The 21,841-nt window shown below is 43.5% G+C and overlaps 2 protein-coding genes and 1 long non-coding RNA gene across 5 annotated transcripts in view; 2 read left to right on the top strand and 1 right to left on the bottom strand.

Annotated features, from left to right (window-relative positions):
• The window catches only part of LOC137470910 (T-cell activation Rho GTPase-activating protein-like), a 68,108-nt gene that overhangs the window by 4,895 nt on the left and 41,372 nt on the right, over positions 1-21,841 (top strand). The gene's annotated exons all lie outside the window — the stretch shown is intronic.
• The window catches only part of LOC137470908 (uncharacterized), a 33,270-nt gene continuing 13,377 nt past the window's right edge, over positions 1,949-21,841 (top strand). The window contains exons 1-3 of one of the 2 annotated variants that reach the window (XR_010997306.1): positions 1,949-2,589; positions 7,868-8,041; positions 13,436-15,945. This is a non-coding gene — a long non-coding RNA (uncharacterized lncRNA). Of the gene's footprint in view, positions 2,590-7,867; positions 8,042-13,435; positions 15,946-21,841 lie in introns of those variants that run through there. The other variant, XR_010997305.1, reaches the window with a different exon arrangement.
• LOC137470907 (T-cell activation Rho GTPase-activating protein-like) lies at positions 6,236-15,532 on the bottom strand. 2 transcript variants are annotated; one of them, XM_068184712.1, is made up of 10 exons: positions 15,189-15,532; positions 14,677-14,761; positions 14,514-14,567; positions 13,873-13,939; positions 11,827-11,996; positions 10,603-10,764; positions 10,085-10,194; positions 9,205-9,400; positions 8,567-8,684; positions 6,236-8,377 (listed from the first exon to the last, which is right to left on the bottom strand). In XM_068184712.1, the coding sequence occupies exons 1-10, from the start codon at positions 15,374-15,376 to the stop codon at positions 7,200-7,202; spliced, it is 2,328 nt and encodes a 775-aa protein (XP_068040813.1). In that variant the 5' UTR covers positions 15,377-15,532; the 3' UTR covers positions 6,236-7,199. The 2 variants fall into 2 exon arrangements, with proteins under 2 accessions (XP_068040813.1, XP_068040812.1); XM_068184711.1 differs by having other exon boundaries at positions 11,827-11,999; positions 15,189-15,528.

Genomic DNA, 21,841 nt, shown 5'->3' with positions numbered 1-21,841 from the left:
GTTCTGCCCTTTCTCACACCCAAGGACTTCTAAAATGCCATGTCTTCTGGTGTCTGTAGCTCACAAGATGGGTGTGCATCTCTGTATTGTATTGTGTAACATTGTGTACTCCTCAGAGTACAGCCCTGCAAAGTTGTTGAATGATACTGTGGTTGCTTTCTCACCAGGTCACCAGTTGCGCTGAAGAAATCCGGTAGGTGAATCACAGGCACAGCTGCACAGGTGCACTTTCTAAATCTTTATGATGGAGAGAGAATTACATGTCCCAAGACAGTGCAGCAAGCATGTGGAAAAACAGAAAAATCCCTATTCTGTGTTGTAAGACCATCTTCTCTGATCACCTGACTTGGAAACTGCTTGGATTTGGCTTTATTTTTTTTTTTATACAGTTTTATAATTTTCAGCATAACCTGTGAGATACAGAAGTTGCAGGGCTTGAACATGAACTGTTGCATTTGTCAGGGAAGTTGGTGGGAGGTTTGTGGGCTGTAAGGAAGGAAGAGCTTTGAGCAGCCGTTGGAGCAGTTCTGTAAATAGACTTGTTGGCTGAAGAGTATGATTTGTTTAGAAAGTGTGAAACCCTTCATAGAAACATTTTCATATTATTACCTAGCAGAGGAAGCAGAGCTCAATGGAGTCAGCCATGTTTAGAATTGGTGAACTGTTTGCTCAGATGCTGCCACCTCAGGTTAGAAACAGAAAATAATGTTTTCCTCTCCCTTTGTAGAACAACAGGTAGAACTTGGAATGGGTTTCACTCAGAAGTGAGATTGATGTATTTATCACAATGAATGGTAAAGACTGATTAAAACAATAAAATCAATGTATTTATAGGAAAAAAAAAATAGAAAATTAGCATTTCTGAATAAAAGAGAGGCAGAAAAACAATTTTTTACCTAGCATCCCCAGAGACTTGCAGACAGCTACCTACATGATAGTCAGCTGTCCATATGAGGATTACATCACTTCTCCAAAAGTGGTTGCCCTTTTTCCATGGGTCTTTTTCTTTATCATTGTCAGACCTTTTATTTAAAAATTGCTCCCTCTTCTGAATTTTTAACTTTCAGAAGATACTCTGAAGTTTTCACTCTGTTCTGATGACACATGTGATAAAGACTGACTGCTAACAAAATTCAGAGAAAAATGTAACCAGAACGCCTACCCAAGGAGTGTTTCCTTTTCCTGTAGTCAGAAATTGTCCTCCTGGAAACACACAATAGCCACACTAACTGTGGTCTGCCACATGCTACCAGAGTAGCATCATGTTCTTATTTGTTCAGAGTTCACCCCTGTGATAGCCAAGTAGCCTCACTGTAGTAAAAAGCAATAATCTCTTCTCAGGTTAAGAGACCTGCCTGGGTACAATGGGAAGCTGAAATTGTCACTTGCAGTTTATGGGCAAGGAATGAGACAACTTGGGAATAACCTGATATGGTGCTGCAGCAAGCTACCTGGTCTCCTGTATCAGCACCAAAACCAGAACAGTCAGTACAGAAATGAGAACTCCTATTCCCAGATAAAAAACAATACAGATGGGGTTTTTATCAGCTGTGATACTTCTTCATGCTGTAATTGGAGACATTTGATAGCAATATTACAAGAGGAGCCATACATAGAAACTGTCTGTGTGGAACTCCTGACAATATGGAACTGAGCTACAAAGCAGTAATTTTGTTATTAGCTTTTAACATCAGTATTAGCTTTTTAACATTAAAGTATACATAACCCAAGCAGAATCCCCAAACTATCTGTTTTGGCTTTAGTGTTAGAAGAAATTAGAGATGTAGTTCTAAGCAAAAGGCTGAAGAGATACAATCCCATCAAAAACAAAAAACAAACAAAAAAAAAAACCCACCAAACAAACAAACCAAAAAAAAAACCACAAAAAAACCCCCAACTTTGTATCTCCAAAGTTTTTGGCTTTATTATAAGTATCAGAATTGTGGACCACAGTCACATCCTACAGAGTGGTTCAGTTTCAAAAGCAACAGAATTCTGGGTGACCAACAGGATGCTCTACATTCCCTAATACTACCTGTCAATGCAGGGTATGCAGTCTTGTCCACCAGTTACATGATGTCCAAAGAAGAAGATTTCAAATTCTATTTCATCAAACTGGATACAGTATAAGGAACTCTGAAGAGCCAAATGCACACACACAAAAGGAAAACCCAGCTGTTCATGTTGTAAAGAGGTAAATATGAAATACAAACTGTGGGCAACAAGGCTGGTGTAATTCTGTCCACTAATAATTTTGCCATGGGTTTGTACCAGCAAACATTACATCAGTGTGGCATCTTGTGCCTAGGGTACACAGGTAATCATGGGAGGAAGATACAGAAGAAAGATCTTACGTAGAGCAGTGGGTTATGGTTCTTGGGTTATGTTAAGGCAGCTATTACAGAAAGTGACCATGGCAGTAACAATTCTCTTGTGCATCATTGCTAAGTGGCTAAAAGTTGTTCTTCCTCAGGTGTGAATTCATTATCTCTTTAGTTTTCACAGTTCCCAGAAATAAGTGCCCTTCAGATAATAGCTTTGAGGTCAGACAGATGAGCAGGCTTCTCCCCCAAGACCTTGCTTGCAGAGGCAGAAAAAAAAATTACTAACAATGCCTGTTCTCAGACAACATGAGCAAATTACTGAAAATATCCCTTACATCATACTTGGTGCATTGGTTTCATGAAGCACAGGGGCAATGTCTTATTTTGACTCATTATTTCGCCTTAACCTAGTTTCAAATGTCCTTCCATCATAGCTTACAGCTCGTATTTCCACAGAAGAGATGTGCAGACTGCTTGCTGAAATCCCAAAAACTGAAGGACCTCTGGCCATGGAAGGTTCATCCTCAGGCTTTCCATGGTTACAGCTGTGAATTGAGGTCATCACTGGACTTCATGAATTCTGGTTTGATTTTTTTTTTCTTGTAGCTTCCTGGGATTTTCCTTCTCTCATTCTGATTCTCTGTATTTACAAAGACTAAAACAAGGCAGTGTGGGTGGGTGGGACTGAGACTAGACGAGTTTTGATGGGGCTTATTGCAATAACAACCAGTGCAGGTAAGATGGGAAAATGTGGAAGAATTGGAAGGGGTAAACTGAAACAGGCTGACTGAGAGAAGTGGGTCAAGGGATGGAGAGGAAATTAAATTGGGACTTTGAGCACAAGTCAAAGGTTGAGGCTTAATCAATTAAATGAGAAATAACTGGATGAGGTGAGGAATGAAGGCTGGGAATGGCGAGGCAATGAAAAAGAGGCAGAGATAAGGGGTAGGGATGGAGAAGATAAAGGTCTGAGTCAAGAGTTTTCTATGGTGGGATGGAGCAGAAAGCATCAAACTCTGGGGTGGGGGGTAAGCATGAGAGCCTAAACTCAAGAAGGCTTCTTTCGAAGACTTAGATGGTGCCTAAAATCCCAAATGTTACTGTTTCTCTGGTGGCAGTAAAAAAAGTCAGCCCTAGATTATAGAGACCTACATTCAAGGTATCTAAATGTATCATGTATGTGTGATGTGGGAGTCTAAGCTTAAGCCACAGACAGAGAAGACTTTGGGAAAGGATTTTACAACCTAAGTATCTGGAATTGTATCTACTTCTGATGTTTTAGGAGATTCCTATGGTCTTAAGATATCCAAATGGCTTGAAGGGACACCTTATTTCAGACAGCTGTGTCCTACCTGCACTCAATTCAGTCCCAGGAACCCAGAGAAATGAGACACAGAGAGCCTATGCCTCATTCTCTGCATGCTGTGCAGAATACGAAGCACAAACTTACATAAATATAAGCCTTGCATACAGATAAATAAATGTATGTGTCTACATCTGCAGTCTGCACCTGAGTGTTTGAATGCCTGCAGTCTGAATGTGTGACAACCTGCAGGCATGATGTTTCTCTCAATCTTCACTAATGTTTGGACATAGAGTTGATACCATCATCCCTTTTCTGTAAGTTGCCATCCTAATTCAAGTGGCAGGGAGCAGGTTTGCAACTTCCTGGTGCACAACATGGAAGGAGGTACTCTATGAGGAACTCCTTTGTTCTTTTGTTTGTTCTTTCAAATCCTAGCAAATGAGACATAGCTGTATGTCCAAAATGTGCATGCCTGCTCGGCAAACTGTACAGAAGAATGCCAGAATTAAAATTTTCTACTTTGCTGTACAACCTTTATTCCTTACCAGTGCAGGTGCATCCTGTGGGGAAGAACAGAGTGCACCATGTGTTGAAGACAACAGCAGAATGCAAACATAAGGGACTGAATTCAAGCAGCATCACCAGCCTTAATTCCAGCATTGCCTTACAAGGCAATGGCTTGGATTTTCTGCTTTAATATTGTTTTTTTTCCCTCTTCCAGTCCTACCTCCAAATTCATGTTTGGAATGTCTTCATGACATTTAATTATAAAATTCTGTGTGCACAGTGAGTGGTGCAATACTGATGTTGGAGAAACTTGTGAAGAGTGGGAGGCTGACTGTCATCATTCAACTTTTCTACCAAAATCCATCTCCAGCTGACTCAGTTGTAAATGAGTGTTTGGTCTTTCTGGCTGAGTCGTCAAAGGCAGCTTTGGTACAGCATTTGTAAAACAGATAATCCACTTGTTGGATATATGAGTTAGAAGACCTTACTCTTGGAGTCCAGGGTAGTTGGTCTGGATCCTAGGATGAGGTAGGGCAGACTGGTAGCATGATGAAATGGTTTTCTGAGCCAAAGGCAAATAAGCAAGTGCTAAAGCAAAGTTATCTACTTTCTGTGTCATTCTAGTCTTTTGAAGTCTCTTATCTGCCTGTACAGAAGAAAAATCACTTCTATGGAGAGACATGACATGAAAATAATGCTGACTAAACAGCCACGTCTGAAGGCATGAAGGAAGTCAAAAGTTATCTGTCAATGAGGAGGTAAATATCTTTTAGGGTCTGTTTGCATTCAGATTTTCTTTAATCATGGTGTTTCCTGGACTTAAAGAAATGCAACAGCAGGATGAGGGGGACTAGGCCACTCTTCTGTACAACTCCTTCACCTTAGCCCTTTTTTTTAACAATTTGTAGAGCTTCTCTCTCTTCTTTTTCCTCCACCAACTGAAGGTGATCTTTTCCAAATGGTCTTTCTTATCCAGGAGCTGGAAGATTTGGACTCATCTGTACTGAATATTTAAGCCGAGGTAAGCTTTCTGAGTGGGATTGTCATATATGCCTTAGGACACCTTAGACCTAAAGAGAGACTTTCCTTATCTCTGGTGAAGTGACTGTGCTTGTTCACTCTGGGTTTTCTGGTGTGGTTACAGAACAGGAATCTTCCTGGGAGACTTAGTCTTCTCACAGTCAATAAAGAATGAGTCACTTAACAAAGAAGGAGTTGTGTTGGGTTTTCATTACATTTCAAGGTTTGTGTTTTCTGTTTTGTGTCTTCTGAGACCTTTCACTGGACATGGACAATCTCTTCATACTTGTTGTGCCACGTGGGTAAGATGCCTGTGTTTTGTACACAAGAAAAATATAATTCCACTTAACACAGAGCAAGAGGCAATAGGCACAAATTGAAATACAATCAAATTCCATCTGAATGCAAGGAGACACTTTTTCTGTGTGAGTCTGGTCAAACACAGGAATAGATTGCAGAGCCTCCATCTGTGGAAATACTAAAAAACTGTCTGGACACAATCCTGTGCAATCTGTTTTATCTGACCCTTCTTGGAGGATCTCAAGCCTCACTGGTTCTGTGACCCAGGAGATGCGGATTCTAGAAAAAGGCAAACACCTTTTGCATCAGAGCCCTCTCATTCAGCTTGCTTGGAAGCAGAGTGCCACTGTTGGGGTGGCCGAGAGAAGTGATGTTTTCTCCAGTTGCATCCTACCAATATGGTCCTTCTGATCATTTCTACTGTCAGGTCAGGCACTCACCTTCCACTTTCTCTGTGTCCTGGGAACACCTACACCTGAAAAACATAATTCCTGAGAAGATGGCATGTCATTTTTAATGTGTTTCACTTTTGGAGCAGCATCACCTCTTTGCAGCTTAGCTGCTGTTACATGGTAGTATAAGTTGTTTTCCTGACAAGGAGGGATTTGTAGCCTGCAGTGTCTTACAACAATAGCAGTGATACTGCTGGTCATTTATTTTGCTTCCTGCTACTCAGCTATGCTACATCATTCAAGCAGACCTGCAGTACCTGTAGAAAAGTAGGTATAGTACACATAGGGCCTGGATATTTTACAATCAGACAATGGACACTTAAGCATTCATGCAGAAAAATGTTTTATTGTAGTGAAGTTACACAGGAGAAAAATGTCTCCCTGCATCTGGTTTAAGGCTATGCTGACCCATAAAAGCCCATTGCACTTCCAGTCATTTTTACAAGTTTATAAGGACACCACCTAGTATTTTCTTTTTTGTCTTTGTTTTTCCAATGAACTATAACTATTTAAAGCTGGAATCCAGAATATTTCCTTGTAGGAGTTTTTGTTCATTTTTTTTCTTTTTTCTTTCTTGCTTTCTTTCTTGCTTTTCCTTTCTTTGCCTGTCCAGTTTAATTAGTCTAAAAAGCACCTCAGGACACATGAGGGTTACTTCATACATTCCCATAATGACCACATAGGGCTCTAACCCCAGGCTCAGTGTACAACACTATGCTGCTTAGTGGTCAGATCATTCTTATCACCAGCAAGCAGGAAGATGGAATGGCAGTAGGTACAGGGGGTTTATAGAAGAGTGCTGAAATGGCCTACATGACAGAAGAGCTCTTCCCCCATTAAGGTAACTGCCAGCCCACATTTAATGCAGAAAATCAGCAAAGCACTGCATCAGCCTGGCACCCATACACACATGAAAAATGCTACAGAGTCTGTGACCATACAGGAAACAAAAAGAAGGTGAGACAGGTTTTGGACCTGCCAACCTTGTAATTGTCATTTGAGGAAAACAAATAAAACACTGTTTATCATCTGCTAACTACTCTTCCCATACAGCAGGTTATGTACAGCATACTAACTTACATTTTTATATGATACACAGGTCTTCACCAGCAACAACTCTTGTGGTGAAAGGATGTGACATGTCAAGCTTACTGACACTTCAGAAAAAAAAAGTTCATGCAGAACTAGCTTATTCTTTGTCTCTTGAAAGTAAAATCCTACAAACAATTAGCAAGATGTCTATTTTTACAATATTTACTTTGTACAGTACAAAGAGGAAGGACAGGCTTTTTAAACGTAGGACTCCTTAGCATACTGGATCTGCTCTACCTCAAAAACTGGCTGGCTGCACCTCTGAGCCACATATTCGAGTTTGTTCTTTTGATAGGACTCAGACATGGCTCTCATCCGGTAGACTCCTGGGGTCACGGGTAAATTCACACGGGAGTTTACTCCCACAGTGATGCTGAAGGTTTCAGTTTCCACGTCGGAATCCTTTGTTGCAGAAACTCTGGCACTGTGTAGATCCCTCAGATCCATATATGCTGTGTCCTGTGCACTGTGACTGCATTGATCAGCCAGCAAAACATCCTGGTTTGACGCTGCTAATCTCAGAGTCTGAACCGTGAGATTTTGGGAGGGAACTTTAGTGGCCAGGCAGTTTTTAACAGCCTCTTCATAAGAGGGTGGTCTTCTAGGGTTTTTCTGGTCTACCTCTCTGAACACTTCATCAACTGACCTGAGACGGAGCCTTTGCTGATGTTCCACAGGCAATAGTTTGTCATCATTACAGTGGCCCTCCTGGACAATTCTACAGGAGAACTGATCTTCTTTCTTTGTGAAACTGTCCCTCTGAAAAAACATGGGTTTTCCAGGCCCCCAACTCTGGGTTTTTATTAGTGTTTTCCTGCGGTTTGCAAAAGAGAATGACATGGAATGTTTTTTGATCTCTCTGCTAGGTGTACTGCAGTCTTCGGTGGCCTTGGTGGAAAAGGACTGAGGCCTATTTAAAAAGGTTTTTTTGGGACTAGAAGGCGAAACTACTGGGGAGCTGGTGAAAACTGAGCCATCAGAGCTCTCCAGGGAGCAACTGGAGGATGTTTTGGGTAGAGAGTCAGTTGATAATTGTGAAGGTAAGCCTGCAAGACGTTCCTCCAATGCCTCCATCCATAGCAGTTTCTGCTGAATTGGAAAATTGTCCTCGCTTTTGTTTAGCCTTTGTTTCCTTATTGTGTCATCAAGGCAGTTCTGGAAGGACAGGTCTGACTCTGAGTACCTCCTGTCCATTGTGCTGATGTCATTTCTGAAATTAGTCAGGGAAGGGGCAGAGATATTTGTTGGATACTTTCTGCTCACAGTAGCACTCCTCCTTTTGGCCTGCTCCATTTCAGACATACAGAGGCTGCCTTCTGCTTCAGGATCTGGGCTGTCATAGGCAGAGTCATTCTGATGAGCTGCACAGAGTTGTTCTATGGGGAGAAAGCAGACATTAGTTTTCACTGACTAGCTGAGGATGCAAGAGAATTACACAGAGAGAGTTCAGAAGAGGGCTTCAACAATCTTGAATCCTCTGTGTTTCTACAGATATCTTCACATATAAAATTCAATAACTTGGCCCAGCAGCTCCAGTTGGTGACATCCCCAGTCCACTCTCATACCTGTGGAGCTGTCTGTGTGCTCTGGTGACTCCTCAGCCAAGGCACAGGCAGGGAAGGCAATGTCCCCCTCAAATATTTCCAAGCAATTGTTTATGAGGAACTCCACCAACACTGTCACCTGCACACAGAAAACAGCCCATTTCAGTCAAGACATATTGAAGATTCTTTCCTCACCCTGCCTGCTGTCTTTGTAGGAAGGACAACACAGAGCAGGGTGGCTTCTGCCAAAATCCTGGCTTAAAGTCCTAGGGTGAGTCCCCCATGGGGGATAAGGCCTGATGCTGCAGACAAATGGATCTGCCCCAATACAGACAAAACACCAGCAGCCACAGCTTTGGCCTCGCTGCCCAAGGGCCCAGGGGTGACAATGGCCACGGGTGGCCCTTGCCCCCCACATGCAAAGTCTGCAGGAGCTGTGACTTAAGGGGCTGCAGGGCAGCTGCTGCTTTTGCTCAGAGGAGGTGAGATGAGGGGCAGCCTGGCCCACCTCATCACAGGCTGAGGGACACCTGAGCTGAGGGGCACCCCAAGTTCCAGGGGTGCTGTTTTTTCAGCTGCTGCAATGGCAGTGGGATAGATCCCTATGGATGGCTCTAAATTGCCCCAGAGGGAGCGGCTGCTCGGTGAGTTCAGCGCACCTTGTCATTCATCTCCTTCTCCACTTCCAGCGGGAGCGCGCTGTCCGCCCCTGGGCTCAGCATATTTGGGCCAATGCAGATGGCCAGGTTGCTGGAGTCCATCCTGTTGGTCTCGGCATTTTGGCTGATGTGGTGGAGCAGAGAGAGCAAGAGCTTGAGCAAAACGAGGTTTGGTCTCGGCAGCTTGTCAGCCACCCTGTGTGAACACAAACAAAATGTCACGTTAGTTGATGGTGCAGTGGCCTCTGCTTCTTGATTTGAGCAAATCTCAGTTAAACTTAGAGTGACGCCACTTCCTCTAGAAAGGGGCATGTGTGTGCTCTCTGTATCTCTAAGAAATCCCCATCTGCAGCTGAGTGTGTGGTTAATTATAAGACCTTGAATTACAAGGTTTTGATGGAAAGGCAGCATTGCAGAAGCCCATGTCCTGGAATAGATGGGGTGACATCAGGAGATGTCACTGGAGGCTTCCCAATGCCTGTGGTTGTGCTGTGGGGCTTTCAAAGCACTCCCAGTCAGCCCCACACCTCCTGTTCCTGAAGAGCAAAACACAGTGGTGGTCTCCATGTGCCCGAACTCCCCCCCAGAAGATGTGAAGGCTCCGTGTCAGTGTCTGTCCCACAGCACTGTGACCATGTTAGCTGAGGCACTGCAGCCTCTGCCCTGTTCCTGCCTTCGTGGTTTCAGAAAGCAATCTGAAGTAACTTCAGGAAGTGCTGCTGCTGGAACCCTCTAAACCAAACCCCATGGAGCAATAGTCAGCTGATACAAATGGCAGGCTTTTAAATGAGACTCTTGATTTTGAAAGACACTGTTGACCTCTACCAGCTGCTCCATTACATTGGCACTGGTTGCAAAATTTCCTGGTTGAAAAACTTACTCTTTCAATTCTTCAATTTTTTCTTGCTTGCTTGGCTTCTCTAGAGCTTGCATCCATTTCTCATAGAGGTCAGCTGATAGGAGTTTGGAGGGAATATTTCGGAGAAAGTCCTGCAAGGCCAAGAGATTTAGATGAAGTTTTGACACTACTCTCTAAGAGCCAGGTTGACTTGAGCTACCTGACCATCAGCACTGCACAAGTGCAATGCATAAGTGCACTTGCACTTGTGTAGTAACAGGATCCAGCTTTCAATTGCTTTTACTTCACTCCCAAATCTCACTATTGCTCCCCGGGAGGATGCTGAGCAAGAGGACAAAGTGAGTTTCCTCAGGAAATCAGCAGCCCAAGAAGTAGGACTGACAATCAGGTGGAAAAGGCCAAACATTCCTAAGCTTGAAGAATTCAGTCTGACTTATTTCTGGCTTTAGCCAAGTCCCACCTAGATCAGCTAGGAGCACTGGATTGGGCCTGTGCATATTAGCAATGTCCTCCCACCAGTGTAGCTCAGAATTACTCACCTTCAAAACCACTGCCAGCAGGTGCACAGACTTGCTTTTCAGATCAACATTCCCGCCTTTGTTTAGGTCCTCCTTCAACTCCTTTCGTGCTTTCTCACTGGCAGTTTTTCTGAATATCCCTTCAGTAGAAGGTCCTTTCATATACAAAATGGCTAGGAGATCCTGCAGGGAAAAAAATCAGATAGGAAAGGAAGAATGGTTACTTGGATTAAGAAAGTTAGCAGGTGAACATTTCTTTAGAAATAGAAGAAAAATTGTCTGGAGGTACACTGTACTCTGATTAGTTCAGTATCTAGTTCTTGCTCCAAGTACATTATGTGGGAAGTATTCTTGATTTTTCCCTTAATCCACCTTCTTTTTGAACTGATGAATTCCACTAACTTCAGTGGAGTCATCCTTGCTTACTTCTAGAAGGAAGCAAGGGATGGCTTAAATCTCAGTTCACATCCCCTCTCTCACAAGCCAGGCAAATATTACTTAGTAGAGACAAATGCATGTCTATTGGGAAAGCCAATTCAGTGGAAGAACTGTTACAAGACCATTTTTATTCTGGAGTTATTGTTTAGGGTTTTTTTTTTTTTTTTGTGACAGTCCATAGCTGAACACTTGTTTTTCATGGAAATACAGAAGTCCTTGGAAGTTTATGCTGCTGAAAGATTTATTTAAATTACTTATTTTAAATCACAGATGATTATATTAAGAAGCAGATCTTTCTTTCCTAGTCCTGGGTTCTCTATACTCCAAGTTATTTCCAGTGAAAGTTGGGTGAGCTGGACAAAACCCTCAGACCTGACTCTTTCTACATCTGGGATAGGCCCTGAGCTTATCAGGGACGTGTGTGTTGGGAAACACCAGAATCATCTCCTGGATGATGCAGCAGAAGTACTGGGTATCCTGCCTCACACTTAGGTCAGAGGTATCACAGAATCATAGAATGGTTTGGGCTGAAAGGGGCTTTAAAGATCATCTCATTCCACCCCCTTGCCATAGGCAGGGACACCTTCCACTAGACCCGGTTGCTCCAAGTCCCACCCAACCTGGCCTGGAATGCTTCTAGGGATGGGGCAGCCAGAGCTTCTCTGGGTGACCTCATTACTCTCACAGCCAAAAATTTCTTCCCAATGTCCAATCTAACCCTGCTCTCTGTCAGTTTGAAGCCATTTCCCCCTTGTCCTGACACTCCAGGCCTTTGTAAACAGTTCTACTATAACAGTACCTCCTTACCTGGACTGGCTGGGGCAGTGTGTCATCTTCCCCACAGATAAGTGCCAGAGGATGGCCAAACAGAGTGATTTTGGCACCCAAGTCTAGCTGTCCTGAGGAATTTCTTTTGGTAAGGCTTTTTCTCAGAGTAAATGACTGCGATATCACCTTCTTTCTTTTCTTTGTTCCATCTGCTGCAAGAAAAAGGGATACAAAAGATCAATTTAAAATTAAAAAAACAACAGAGCACTCTGTGGTATTTCATCTGTGTGCAGTGCAGAGATGTATGTTGAAACAAATCAACCTGGGAGAAACTGAGAGACAGCTAAATGGTTACTAGGGAAACAACTGCCTAAACTGTGAAACTGTGGCCATACCCCTAAGGCCACCACCTTTCCTGTTTTGGGTTGGGCGTTTTTTGCATTGTAATCATTGTTTCTTCTTAGAGAGTGGGAACACACAAGGCACAGAAATAATGACATTTATAGAGATTTTTGATATTGCAGTAGTTTCTCATATATCTCTGAGGCAGATATACCGCTTGGGCAGCTTGTGGCAAGCACATTTCTCTCTCTCTCAGGATTTTTATAAAGGTGCACAGAGAGAAGTGAAAGAGAAAACAATTTCTGTTTCTGCTCCTTGTTTTTCTCTTGTGGAATGTGTTTGGAGAATTGTTTACCTAGAGCGAATGCCTGGTTGGATCACGGTGGATTGTTTGGGCCTGATGGCCAATGAGATCCACCTGTGTCTGGACTGGCGAACAGGGTCATGAGTTGTGAGTTAGTGAGATATGATAGTTAGAGAGATTAGCATGTAGTTTTTAGTATCCTCTTTTATATAGTATATTAATGTATCATAGCAGAATTATAATAAAGAAATCATTCAGCCTTCTGAAATAAGTCAGACATCATCATTCTTCCCATTGGGTTCGCCGACATCTACAACAGCAGCTGGCAATGACAACAATTTTGACTATGTGGTCTGGTTGTGCCCCAGCCTTACAGCAAGAGTAGAAGTAGGGGCTCCTACATTTTGACCTCTTTCACAGCCTGAAATGAGAACATATGGCTCCAGCTCTGCCAGCTCTGGAGCCAGCTCTAATGACAATGCTCCTAGAGCTAGTGCTTGCCCTCCAGCCAATGGAACATGACACCTACTCCAGAGGATCATCAGAGTAAGCATCAGAGTAAGCACTCACTGGCTTCACGGTTAGAAATCTCTTAGCATGGGTTTTGCATCTGCTTCATAAAGAGGAAGGCCTGGAATTTGCAGAGGATAGTTGTGTTGGGGAGGGTTGTTTCTTTTTTTTCCCTTTCACATACAGTGAGAGAAGGAACCTTTTGCGAGAAAGATTTCTAAAGGATCTGCCTTCTGCAAATTTGCAATAAATGTCATGCCTTCTACTCCAAAATGAAGTTGTCTTACCCAGATGAGAAATTCTCAGGACCTCTTTTTGTGACTTAGCATAAGCTCTTGGCAGGTAGGAGTTAAAAAATTTTGAGAAAGTCACTTAACATTATAGTGTAATAGAAATTATTAGCTTCTGATACTCCTGAAAACTGGTCTGATATGATTGTCTGCTCCAAATCTGACCCTGCCCTATTAATGATCTGCTCTGGGTTGTTTACAGCTGCTGAGGTTTTGCATGGTGAGAAAAAACAAGTGCTGGTGCTGCTGCCAAGAGGGTTTATTTGCTCTGGTGTGCAACATCTGGTACAGTACTCAGTACTCACTTGCAGTGCCACACCTCAAAGGCAATGCTTGAGTGAGAAAGAAACACATTTTCTTCCCATTGCTACCAGGGAACACAATGAAACCTGGCTCTGAGGACCAGGGAACGGGAATACAAGACCTCTGGCACTCAGCACTGTCACCTCTGCTACTGAGCATATAGGAAAGAAGTAACTTGCAAATGAGTGTTTCTCCAGGGCTTAAGACCTCTCCTGGATGGGAACTGTGGCTTGCTCTCCGGGAGGGGGAACAGGCAGTTTCATGTGGTTTTGCACAAGTGCCTGCTTGCAAGCATTATATAAGAAGGCAGTTCCTCAGTTTGTTTTTGAAACTCACCGTTTGAGAGGCAAAGTCTGTCTTCAGTTTCTGCTGGGACTGACAGAGGACATTTCTTGGCATCAATCTGCAAAAAGCATGTTAGGGTTACAGAGCTGCCACAGTACTGAGAGCCACCAGCAAGTTGCTGCAGCTCCTCAGAAATCTGGGGAGACTCTGGGGAATAACCAGACAAGCCCAACACCTGCTAAAGAGGTGCCTTGGCCCAGAACTGACCCTGGTAAAGGATTCTGTGGTAAACTCTGCAGCCAGACAACCGAGTCGTGCCGCCAGGTCACAACCCTGTGCTCTTTCAAGCTGTGCTTTTGATCCAGAGAAGCCACAGCTGGACACAGCCTCCTTTTTTGTGTCCTCCCTGGCACTGGAAATTTCCTCCTAAACTCCTCTGGGGAGCCTTGATGGCTTTTAAGCCTTCAAGATCCCTGAGCAAAGCTCCTGGTGTGCCAGGGGAATGCTCGGACTGCCCACAGCAATGCCCCACTCCCTCTGCTCAGTGCAGCACAAAGCTGCCTTTGAAGAGCTCTGCCCACTCCTGAGTGAGGGTAGGCAGGCGGCAGCTACTGGAGGAGTCGCCCCTACTTTGCTAAGGTATCTCACACCAGTACCCAAGAAGGATCCAGGAAAATGTAAGGGCTGCTTACCTCTGTCTGGCACTCAATCAGACTCTCCATGTTTCCAGCATTTAGTGTCTTTGACTAGGCAAGAAAACAAAGACACTGTGTGAGTAACTGAATCCTATGGTTTGGAAATCAGAGCTTTTCAAAGTCACTATGTTGACAGAGCTGAAATAATTAAGATACTCACAGTATTACAGCTGCTTAACACTTTCATTAGGAGTTTGATTGGAGGGGCTCTGGACAGTCTGTTTTCCTTCAGTCCTTTTGTTTGCCTGTTTGTTGAACAGGGAATGGACAAAGAGTCTTGTAAAACTGCACCCTTGGCTTTCTCCTCTGCAAGCCAATCTAGTGTGTATGATCCTGAACCAGCAAGATCTCCCACACAAGTAAACTATAAAGCCCTTCTCTGGAAGGGCATTCAGCCCTGCTGCCCTATCTGCCTCCTGATTAAAACAAAATAAAAGCAGCTTTCCATTTTTAATCCATGCAAAAAGTGAGCAAGTGGTGACAGCTATGTATGGTCATTAATCTGCACACCCGAGGCTGAGCAGCTCAGTCAGCTCTGCCCATGAGCTATGCTTAGCAGTGGGTGCACCTCTCCCTGCTGTATATTTTTGTACATCTCTGTGCAGCTGCATCTGAAGCTCTCCACTGATTTCAACCATGATGCCACAGATTTTTTTTGAAGGCAGTACTTACCCAAGAAGTGAGTCCAGCCAGAGTTCCTTCACCTCCCATGGACTGCAGAGGAAAGGAGAAACAGCATCAATCCCCACTGCTACTAATCCTTTGGACAGAGGAAGGCGACTAAACAGTGTATACCACGTGTGCTGCCTTATATATGCAGGAGGGGCAGGTGGAAATTCACAGGCAGGAAGAAGCATCATGGGGCAGGACCCAGACACTACCAAATTTCTGGCTTCCTCTTTCCTTTTAGAGGAGATTTTTTTTTTTTTTGGGTTTCCCCCCCCTTAAAGAGAAAAAAGAAATTCTGGTAGCTGTTATGGATGGAAAAGATGAGACACTTGCCAGGTAAAGGTTCCAGCTATCATCACCAGCATGAAGTGAGATGTGCAGAGGGGGCTGCAGTGTGGGCAGCTTCTCTTTACCATTAAAGGACAGTGAGTACAGTCTGTCCTTTGACTGCTCAGAGACATTAGCTTTGGCAGCTTAAAAACACTCTGCCAGATCAAGTTACACTAAGAACAGTGAAAACAACGAGGCAGTGGAATAGACAAGATTCAGAGAAATGTTTCTTTATATTTTTTTAAAAGCTAATTGCAACAGTTTACTGTCTACAAGCAGATGTAAACACACATTTTGTCAGTACTAAGTAGTGTTTGAGAATCTAGGTACTGGACATCTATAGACAAAGTGGTGATATGTAGTAATTTAGTAATGTATGACAATATGTAATTAAAAAGTCTTGCTTAAAATAAATCTTAATACAATAAATTTGTGTGTACATATTAAAATTTGATTAAACTGAAAAGATTTTTTAAAATCTAGGAAAAATCTACCTCTGCTTGACCTGTATCATTCTGTTGCTGACTGCTCCCCAACTTGGGCATATTAGGAATACAGCACTCAGTCTACCAGGCCATTATGAAAATTCATTAAGATTTGATGTTAAGTTATGATATTATTTCTATTGATTTAGTGACTGAGGCAAATTACAACCTTGTTCTGGGTGCCAGTCTGCTGACCTTGTGAAAAGGAGGAGTTAAGGCTGAGAGTCAGGGTTGGGAATTCTTCAGTAGTGGATTTAGGTGGAAAGCACACTTATGAAACTGTGGCCTTTCTGCTGCTTCCCTTGTGGATGCTCTTTTTCACACGTGCAGTGGATGGGGCTGTCTTAGCACAGCGCTTTGCAGATGCACGTAATGGCTACATCTGCTGTTGAATTCACCTTCAAAGCTGTTCTTTGTGTAACCACATCAGACCTGGCCAGTGTAGTACTGACCCTGTTTCATGCAGAACAGAAAGGAAACAGAAAGGTGATCTCTGTTCGACTCTGGTAGAAATCCAAAGCACAAAATTCCCTTTTGGTTCGATAGAGATGTGTCCAGAAGAGCAAATGGAGACTTGCTCTGTTTTTGTGGGAGGAGTTGCTGTAGGTCACTTTTTAAGTTCTCCTGAGGCCCATCATTTCCATGCTCCTGCAGTGGCACTGGTCTGGTGACTTGTTTAGGGCTGAAACTTACAGCAATCTCAATCAATTAGTCTGCAGCCCTGTGCATTTACCACTGATCTTTTACTCACTGCTCTAGCTGATTTTCTGTTAATTATCAGTTCCATGACATTTGTAATTTCCCAACTAAATTCCATGGACTGCTGCACATGCTTGCAGAAATATTGTCATCCTACATCACTTTCTCCTGAGAACTTCTTTTGAGGCTCCTTGGCAGCTGCAGCACCACTGCTGATAGTTTCAGTGGGATTTCTCAACAAGAAGCATCTATTTTTCATTACATCTGTTAAATGTATATCCAAACATACCTGTCTGTTAAATATCTCAGAGGGGACCTATGCAGCTCAATTTTGCCTTGCCCTCACTTCTAGCACTCTGCACAGATGTATTTCTGAGCTCAGTCTGTTTCATGATTAAGACATGGGGTTGATCTGGAAAATGTATGACTTTTGAAGAAAATGTGAGTTTAATGGGTGGTGATTAGCCAGGCCAGAAGCTTAGATTACAGTTCTGGCACCAGCTGTACACAGGGCACTGGGCTTTGAGTTTTCCAGGAGATTATATGGTAACGGGTGGTGTATTGATAGCACATCACCAGACTGTCCACTGGCACACACTGCTGTATCTCTATCCTATTAGTTCTTATCCATTAACAGTTGTGGGGATATAATGGCTGTTGTATGTGGAAGGTGTGTGTATAGGCCTGCCTGCCCATGTGAAAAACAATTTGATTTTTTTACCCTCCTGATATCATTCTTTATTTAATACCTCTTTTGTGGTGTGTATCACAAACACTTAAATCATGCCAAAATTACTTTAAAGCAGCCTATTTTATTACAAATAAGCAGGCATCCTAAAATGCAATTGTTTGGCAGAGTAATAGTATGGCAACACAGAGGGAATCTTGGCTGGTTTTGTGAAAAGCAGTAAGCAAGCACATGCTGATTACTGCCAAACACCGCAGAGCTGTGTGGAGGCTTCCAGGGTCAGAAGAGCTGCTCTCACACCAACCTGCCAGAGCAGCTTCACAGCTTCCCCATCAGTATGGAAAAGGTAACAGAGATGTAGGGTCCGAAGCAAGTCTCCACCCTGAATATTAATAGAAAAGGCCTGTCATATGAGATATTTACAAGTTAAGTTCCCTTATATGAGCAACTTCTCTCCCTGAGGAGGCTGATTCCATCTCTACCTCCCCGTTCTGCTTTGCAGACTTGAAACATTTACTATGGTCCACTCCTCCCTACGTTTGGTACAGATCTTACACCACAATGCATGAGAGCAGTGTGTTTATTGTACCACAGCCACTGCCCTGGGACAAGGAGAACAGATGGCAAGTGGCTTGGGTACACCTGGAGTTGTTTGCAGTCAATGTGTTTCTCCCAGTCAATCCCTGACTAAGTGAATGCACTGTCCTTCAAAAACACTGGATGTTTACACCAAGATCAGGGCTTGGGAGAGGCAGTGGATTTGCAAGGGTTTTGTAGGACTAGCCTGTGTAGAAGCTCTTCCCCTGCTGTACACCAAGATGCTTCCTCATTCACCGGAGAGAAAGCAGGAGCAGGGAGGTCCTGCCGAGCAGCCAAGCCTGGGTGGATCCAGCCCTCTTAAGGACTGTATTTGCCCCTTGAGATGTGAAGCATTTTCCTTATAGAAGCCAGGATATCACTTTGATGCCTCTGCTTCCCCTGGTCTCAGCCAGCCCCTTTCTTCTCCCAGACCATGGCTGCTTTTGTGGTCCACTCCCAAGTCCTCTGCCCAACCAGTGTTTGGAGGGAGGGCTTACATAGCACTTGCTGCAAACATGGACCAAATGGTGATTTTCCCCTTTGTGTGAGCTCCAGTCAAGCTAGGCATTTTCTCCTCTTTTCTTCTCTTAACACTTACACTGTGGCTATGTGAGGGACTCTAGACCATTGCAATGAAAGAGCAACATCAATTGGCATGAGAAAGAAGTCAGGAGTTGACAGTGAAAAAAAGAAATAAAGAATAAATCTGCTGTGACTGGAGGCTGTTTCCTTCTCTCCTTATCAAACCACAAATGGGAAAACCCCAGCCACAGCTCACTTTTGTTTATTTCTATTACTTTTGCAAATGTTTGACACCATGGCTTTTAGGAAGAAGGGAGTATATGAATGAATCCTGAAACTCGCCTTTGCCCTGTTATCATACCAGCAAGGAGGCTGTGGGATGGGTACGGCAGAATGTGCCTGGAGCAGGGATCCTTTCAAGCCCATATAGAGCAGAAAGAGCTTTCATCTGTGCCTCTCCGTGTAGAAAGGGATTGTATTCCAGTTTTGTCTTCACTGCCACAGCTGCAGTCTCCCCAGGGAACAATAGGAACATTTACCAAAATAAGGAAAGCAGTTGTGCCAAACTCAGAAAGCTGTTGGGTTGGTTGTTTTTTGGAAGGGAAATCTCTGTACAATCTGTCCACGAACTCAAAGAACAAGGTGGCAAGTGGGTTCCTGGAAACAGGCCACATTTATGAGCTGCCTTCTGAAGACAGCTCTGATTTCCTACCACTCTCCAGAGTGTGTTGTGGGATGCATAGGCATGATTAAGGGTTTGATCACAGAAAAGAGGTCAGACAGACCTTTCATCAGACTAGTCTCTACTTCCTCCTACCTGTGACAGTTCAGAACAAGAACCATCAACCCAGCCGGTGCTGAACTCCTACAGGTTTAGTCAGGTAGAGTCTGGGCTCATGCTAAACCTGCTTTTGGAAAGCGAAACACACTGTCAGTTTTTCTCAGCTCTGTTCAACTGATTTCTATCCTAAATTAGATATCAAAGTTAGATTGCAGTGTGGGTTAGATTGCACCATCCTTCTACACACTACTACTATTGCTTGGGAAAAAGTTACAAATCAAAAATAACACTATAAATACAGCACAGGGTGTATTCTATGCCCTTCCCATGACACCATTTCAGTTGCATTTGCTTTGCAGTATGGTTTGTTTATTCTTTCATGGGTGCTTCCCCCAGGACTAAGTTAGCAGCTCTAAAGATTTTTACTCATTCTCAAGTGACTGGGTCCAGTGGATTCTTTTTTAGTTGTGGAGGGCGGGTGCATATGGGCCATTTTTGGGACTTTTTGCCAAGCTCATTTGCCGTCAGGGATAGATTATGCTTCTTACTGAATAGAGAGTGGTGTGAATCTCGATTTTGCTTTTTCAGGATGAACACAAACATTCACTCTTAGATTTTTTTTTTCATGTAGGCTTGTATATATCTTGTTTCTGCACCTTCGGTTTTGCATTGAATTTCAGCATCAAAATTACCTCAGATCTCAAAATGTGAATTAGGGGAAACAAAAAAGAACCTGGATTTGACATTGAATTCTAACTTGCATGTGATTTTTCAGGCATAAGTCATCTCACTTTCACAATAAATATGATCTGTAGACGGGCACTGGCCTAGGAGCCAGTCCATATAAGACCAAGAAAACCTGTCTGAAGTGTAATTTGGGATTTCATTGCATGTGTGTCCCGTTGATACAAAAACTAGAAAAGAAAGACAGGCCCGGCAATGCAAGACCTTACCACAGCCCTGGTAGCGTGGGAGCTGCTCCAGGCATTGCAAGTGCCATGAACACAGCTGTTACCATAGGTTTCCAGGAGAAACAACCAGAAGTAGTTGGATTTTGCCCATCATTTCTCTCCAGCTGGCTTCCTCTGAGCCCCAGGGGTTTGATGGAAACATCCCCAAACTCTTCATCATTGTTTTGCCCTTGTGAGTTTGTAATTCCTGTGTTGTCATCTGCTTCCTAAGTAATAAGTATAACTGCCAGTAACCAGGTCCTCAACACCACTAAATTCACCAAGAATAGGAACTTTTATGAGCACACGTCTAGATTCCATTCTCCAGGCAAAAGCAGTGTCAGGCAGAGCAAACCTTTCCAGGGACAACTCTGCTAACTACAGCTGAACTCCCCTGAGTACATTTGACCTCCTGCTTTGAGAGGATTATTTATTGTCATGCGCTGTCTGTGTCCTTGTACATCCACACACTGCAAAATAAAATGTTCTGTGAAGTTCTGGCCACCCATCAAAATCAAGATGATAAATTCGAAACAAACATCTCCATATTAGCTGGTGATTGCCATATTGTTGTTACTAGCAACAGCTGCCCCGTTAGTGTTTTAAATAAACACTCCACTTCTGTACTGCTATCCCATTTTAAAGCATGACTACCTTATGAGGATTTCTGAAAGCAAATGTTTCTCATGACACAGGCTCTGCCTCCTGCTGCAGGGCATCACGAGGTCTCTGGGAGGAAGGGACGTGCAGGGAGTGGAGATGCCCACAGGGCAGGTCAGGCTGGCCTCAGGCACCAGCTCCAACCAGCACAACTGGAGGGCACTGAGGGCTGCCACACCCAGAGCCAGGGCAGCCAGGTCCTCAGCTTCACATTTGCAAAAGCACAGTGATACTTCCAGGACAAGAAAAAGGGAGAAATTCCCACCCTACAGGGCAAGCAGGAGCTGAGATCTCCCCCTTGGGAGAGTGGGGCTAGAGGAAGAAAAAAAGCTTTTGAGTTCAGCAGTTTGACCCATTGTTGGAGAGGGCCCAGCTTGAAGGTCAGGCTGTTCCCTTCAGGCCTGCGTTCCTGCAAAGTTAGCCATTAATTTATGCTGCTGACATGCAAACCAGGTGCTGTTATGGTGCCTTTACTTATTCTGCCTGTGTGTGCCTGCTCTGGACCCTGCATTTTATTTCAGTCCTGCAGTCACTGCACAGAGATGACACTAAGGAGTACGTAGAGAAGGTACCCTGCGTGCCACGATGTCCATTTTCCTGTTCAGTGATGGTGGAGGCTTGAAAGGAAGAATTTGTTCTCTGTTTCCACTTCTTTTTAAAGGTTTGTTTGTGCTTTGTTTGAGCTTTACCTTTTCTCCCACTTAGCAGAGCATGTTTCTTTGGGATTTTTTTCTCTGAAACCAGTACCTGTGTGTGTTCTTACAGTCACAAACTTCCTTACTGAGAAATAGCAAGAAAATTTGTGAGGGGAGGATATATCTTTAACCGGGCCAAATGATACAGCTACAAAACCATTCCTCAGGTCTGAAAATAAATGTCTGTCTTCACACTCTGGACAAGTTGAGAAGAAATGCTCTGAATGTTACTGGATCCATTGACCCAATTACTTAAAAAGTAACTAG

Source organism: Anomalospiza imberbis, chromosome 3 (genome assembly GCF_031753505.1).
Source record: "Anomalospiza imberbis isolate Cuckoo-Finch-1a 21T00152 chromosome 3, ASM3175350v1, whole genome shotgun sequence".
NCBI lineage: Eukaryota > Metazoa > Chordata > Aves > Passeriformes > Viduidae > Anomalospiza > Anomalospiza imberbis.
Note: the sequence above shows the minus strand (reverse complement) of the source record. Positions and strands in the feature narration are given on the sequence as shown.

What these genes read in the sequence shown, in the direction of transcription:
- LOC137470907 (XM_068184711.1), bottom strand. Translation starts at nt 15,376, where the DNA reads ATGATGCTTCTTCCTGCCTGTGAATTTCCACCTGCCCCTCCTGCATAT. An exon ending in TGTTAAGCAGCTGTAATACT is followed by an intron (nt 14,568 to 14,676) that starts GTGAGTATCTTA and finishes TTTCTTGCCTAG; the next exon opens with TCAAAGACACTAAATGCTGG. An exon ending in TGATTGAGTGCCAGACAGAG is followed by an intron (nt 13,940 to 14,513) that starts GTAAGCAGCCCT and finishes TGCTTTTTGCAG; the next exon opens with ATTGATGCCAAGAAATGTCC.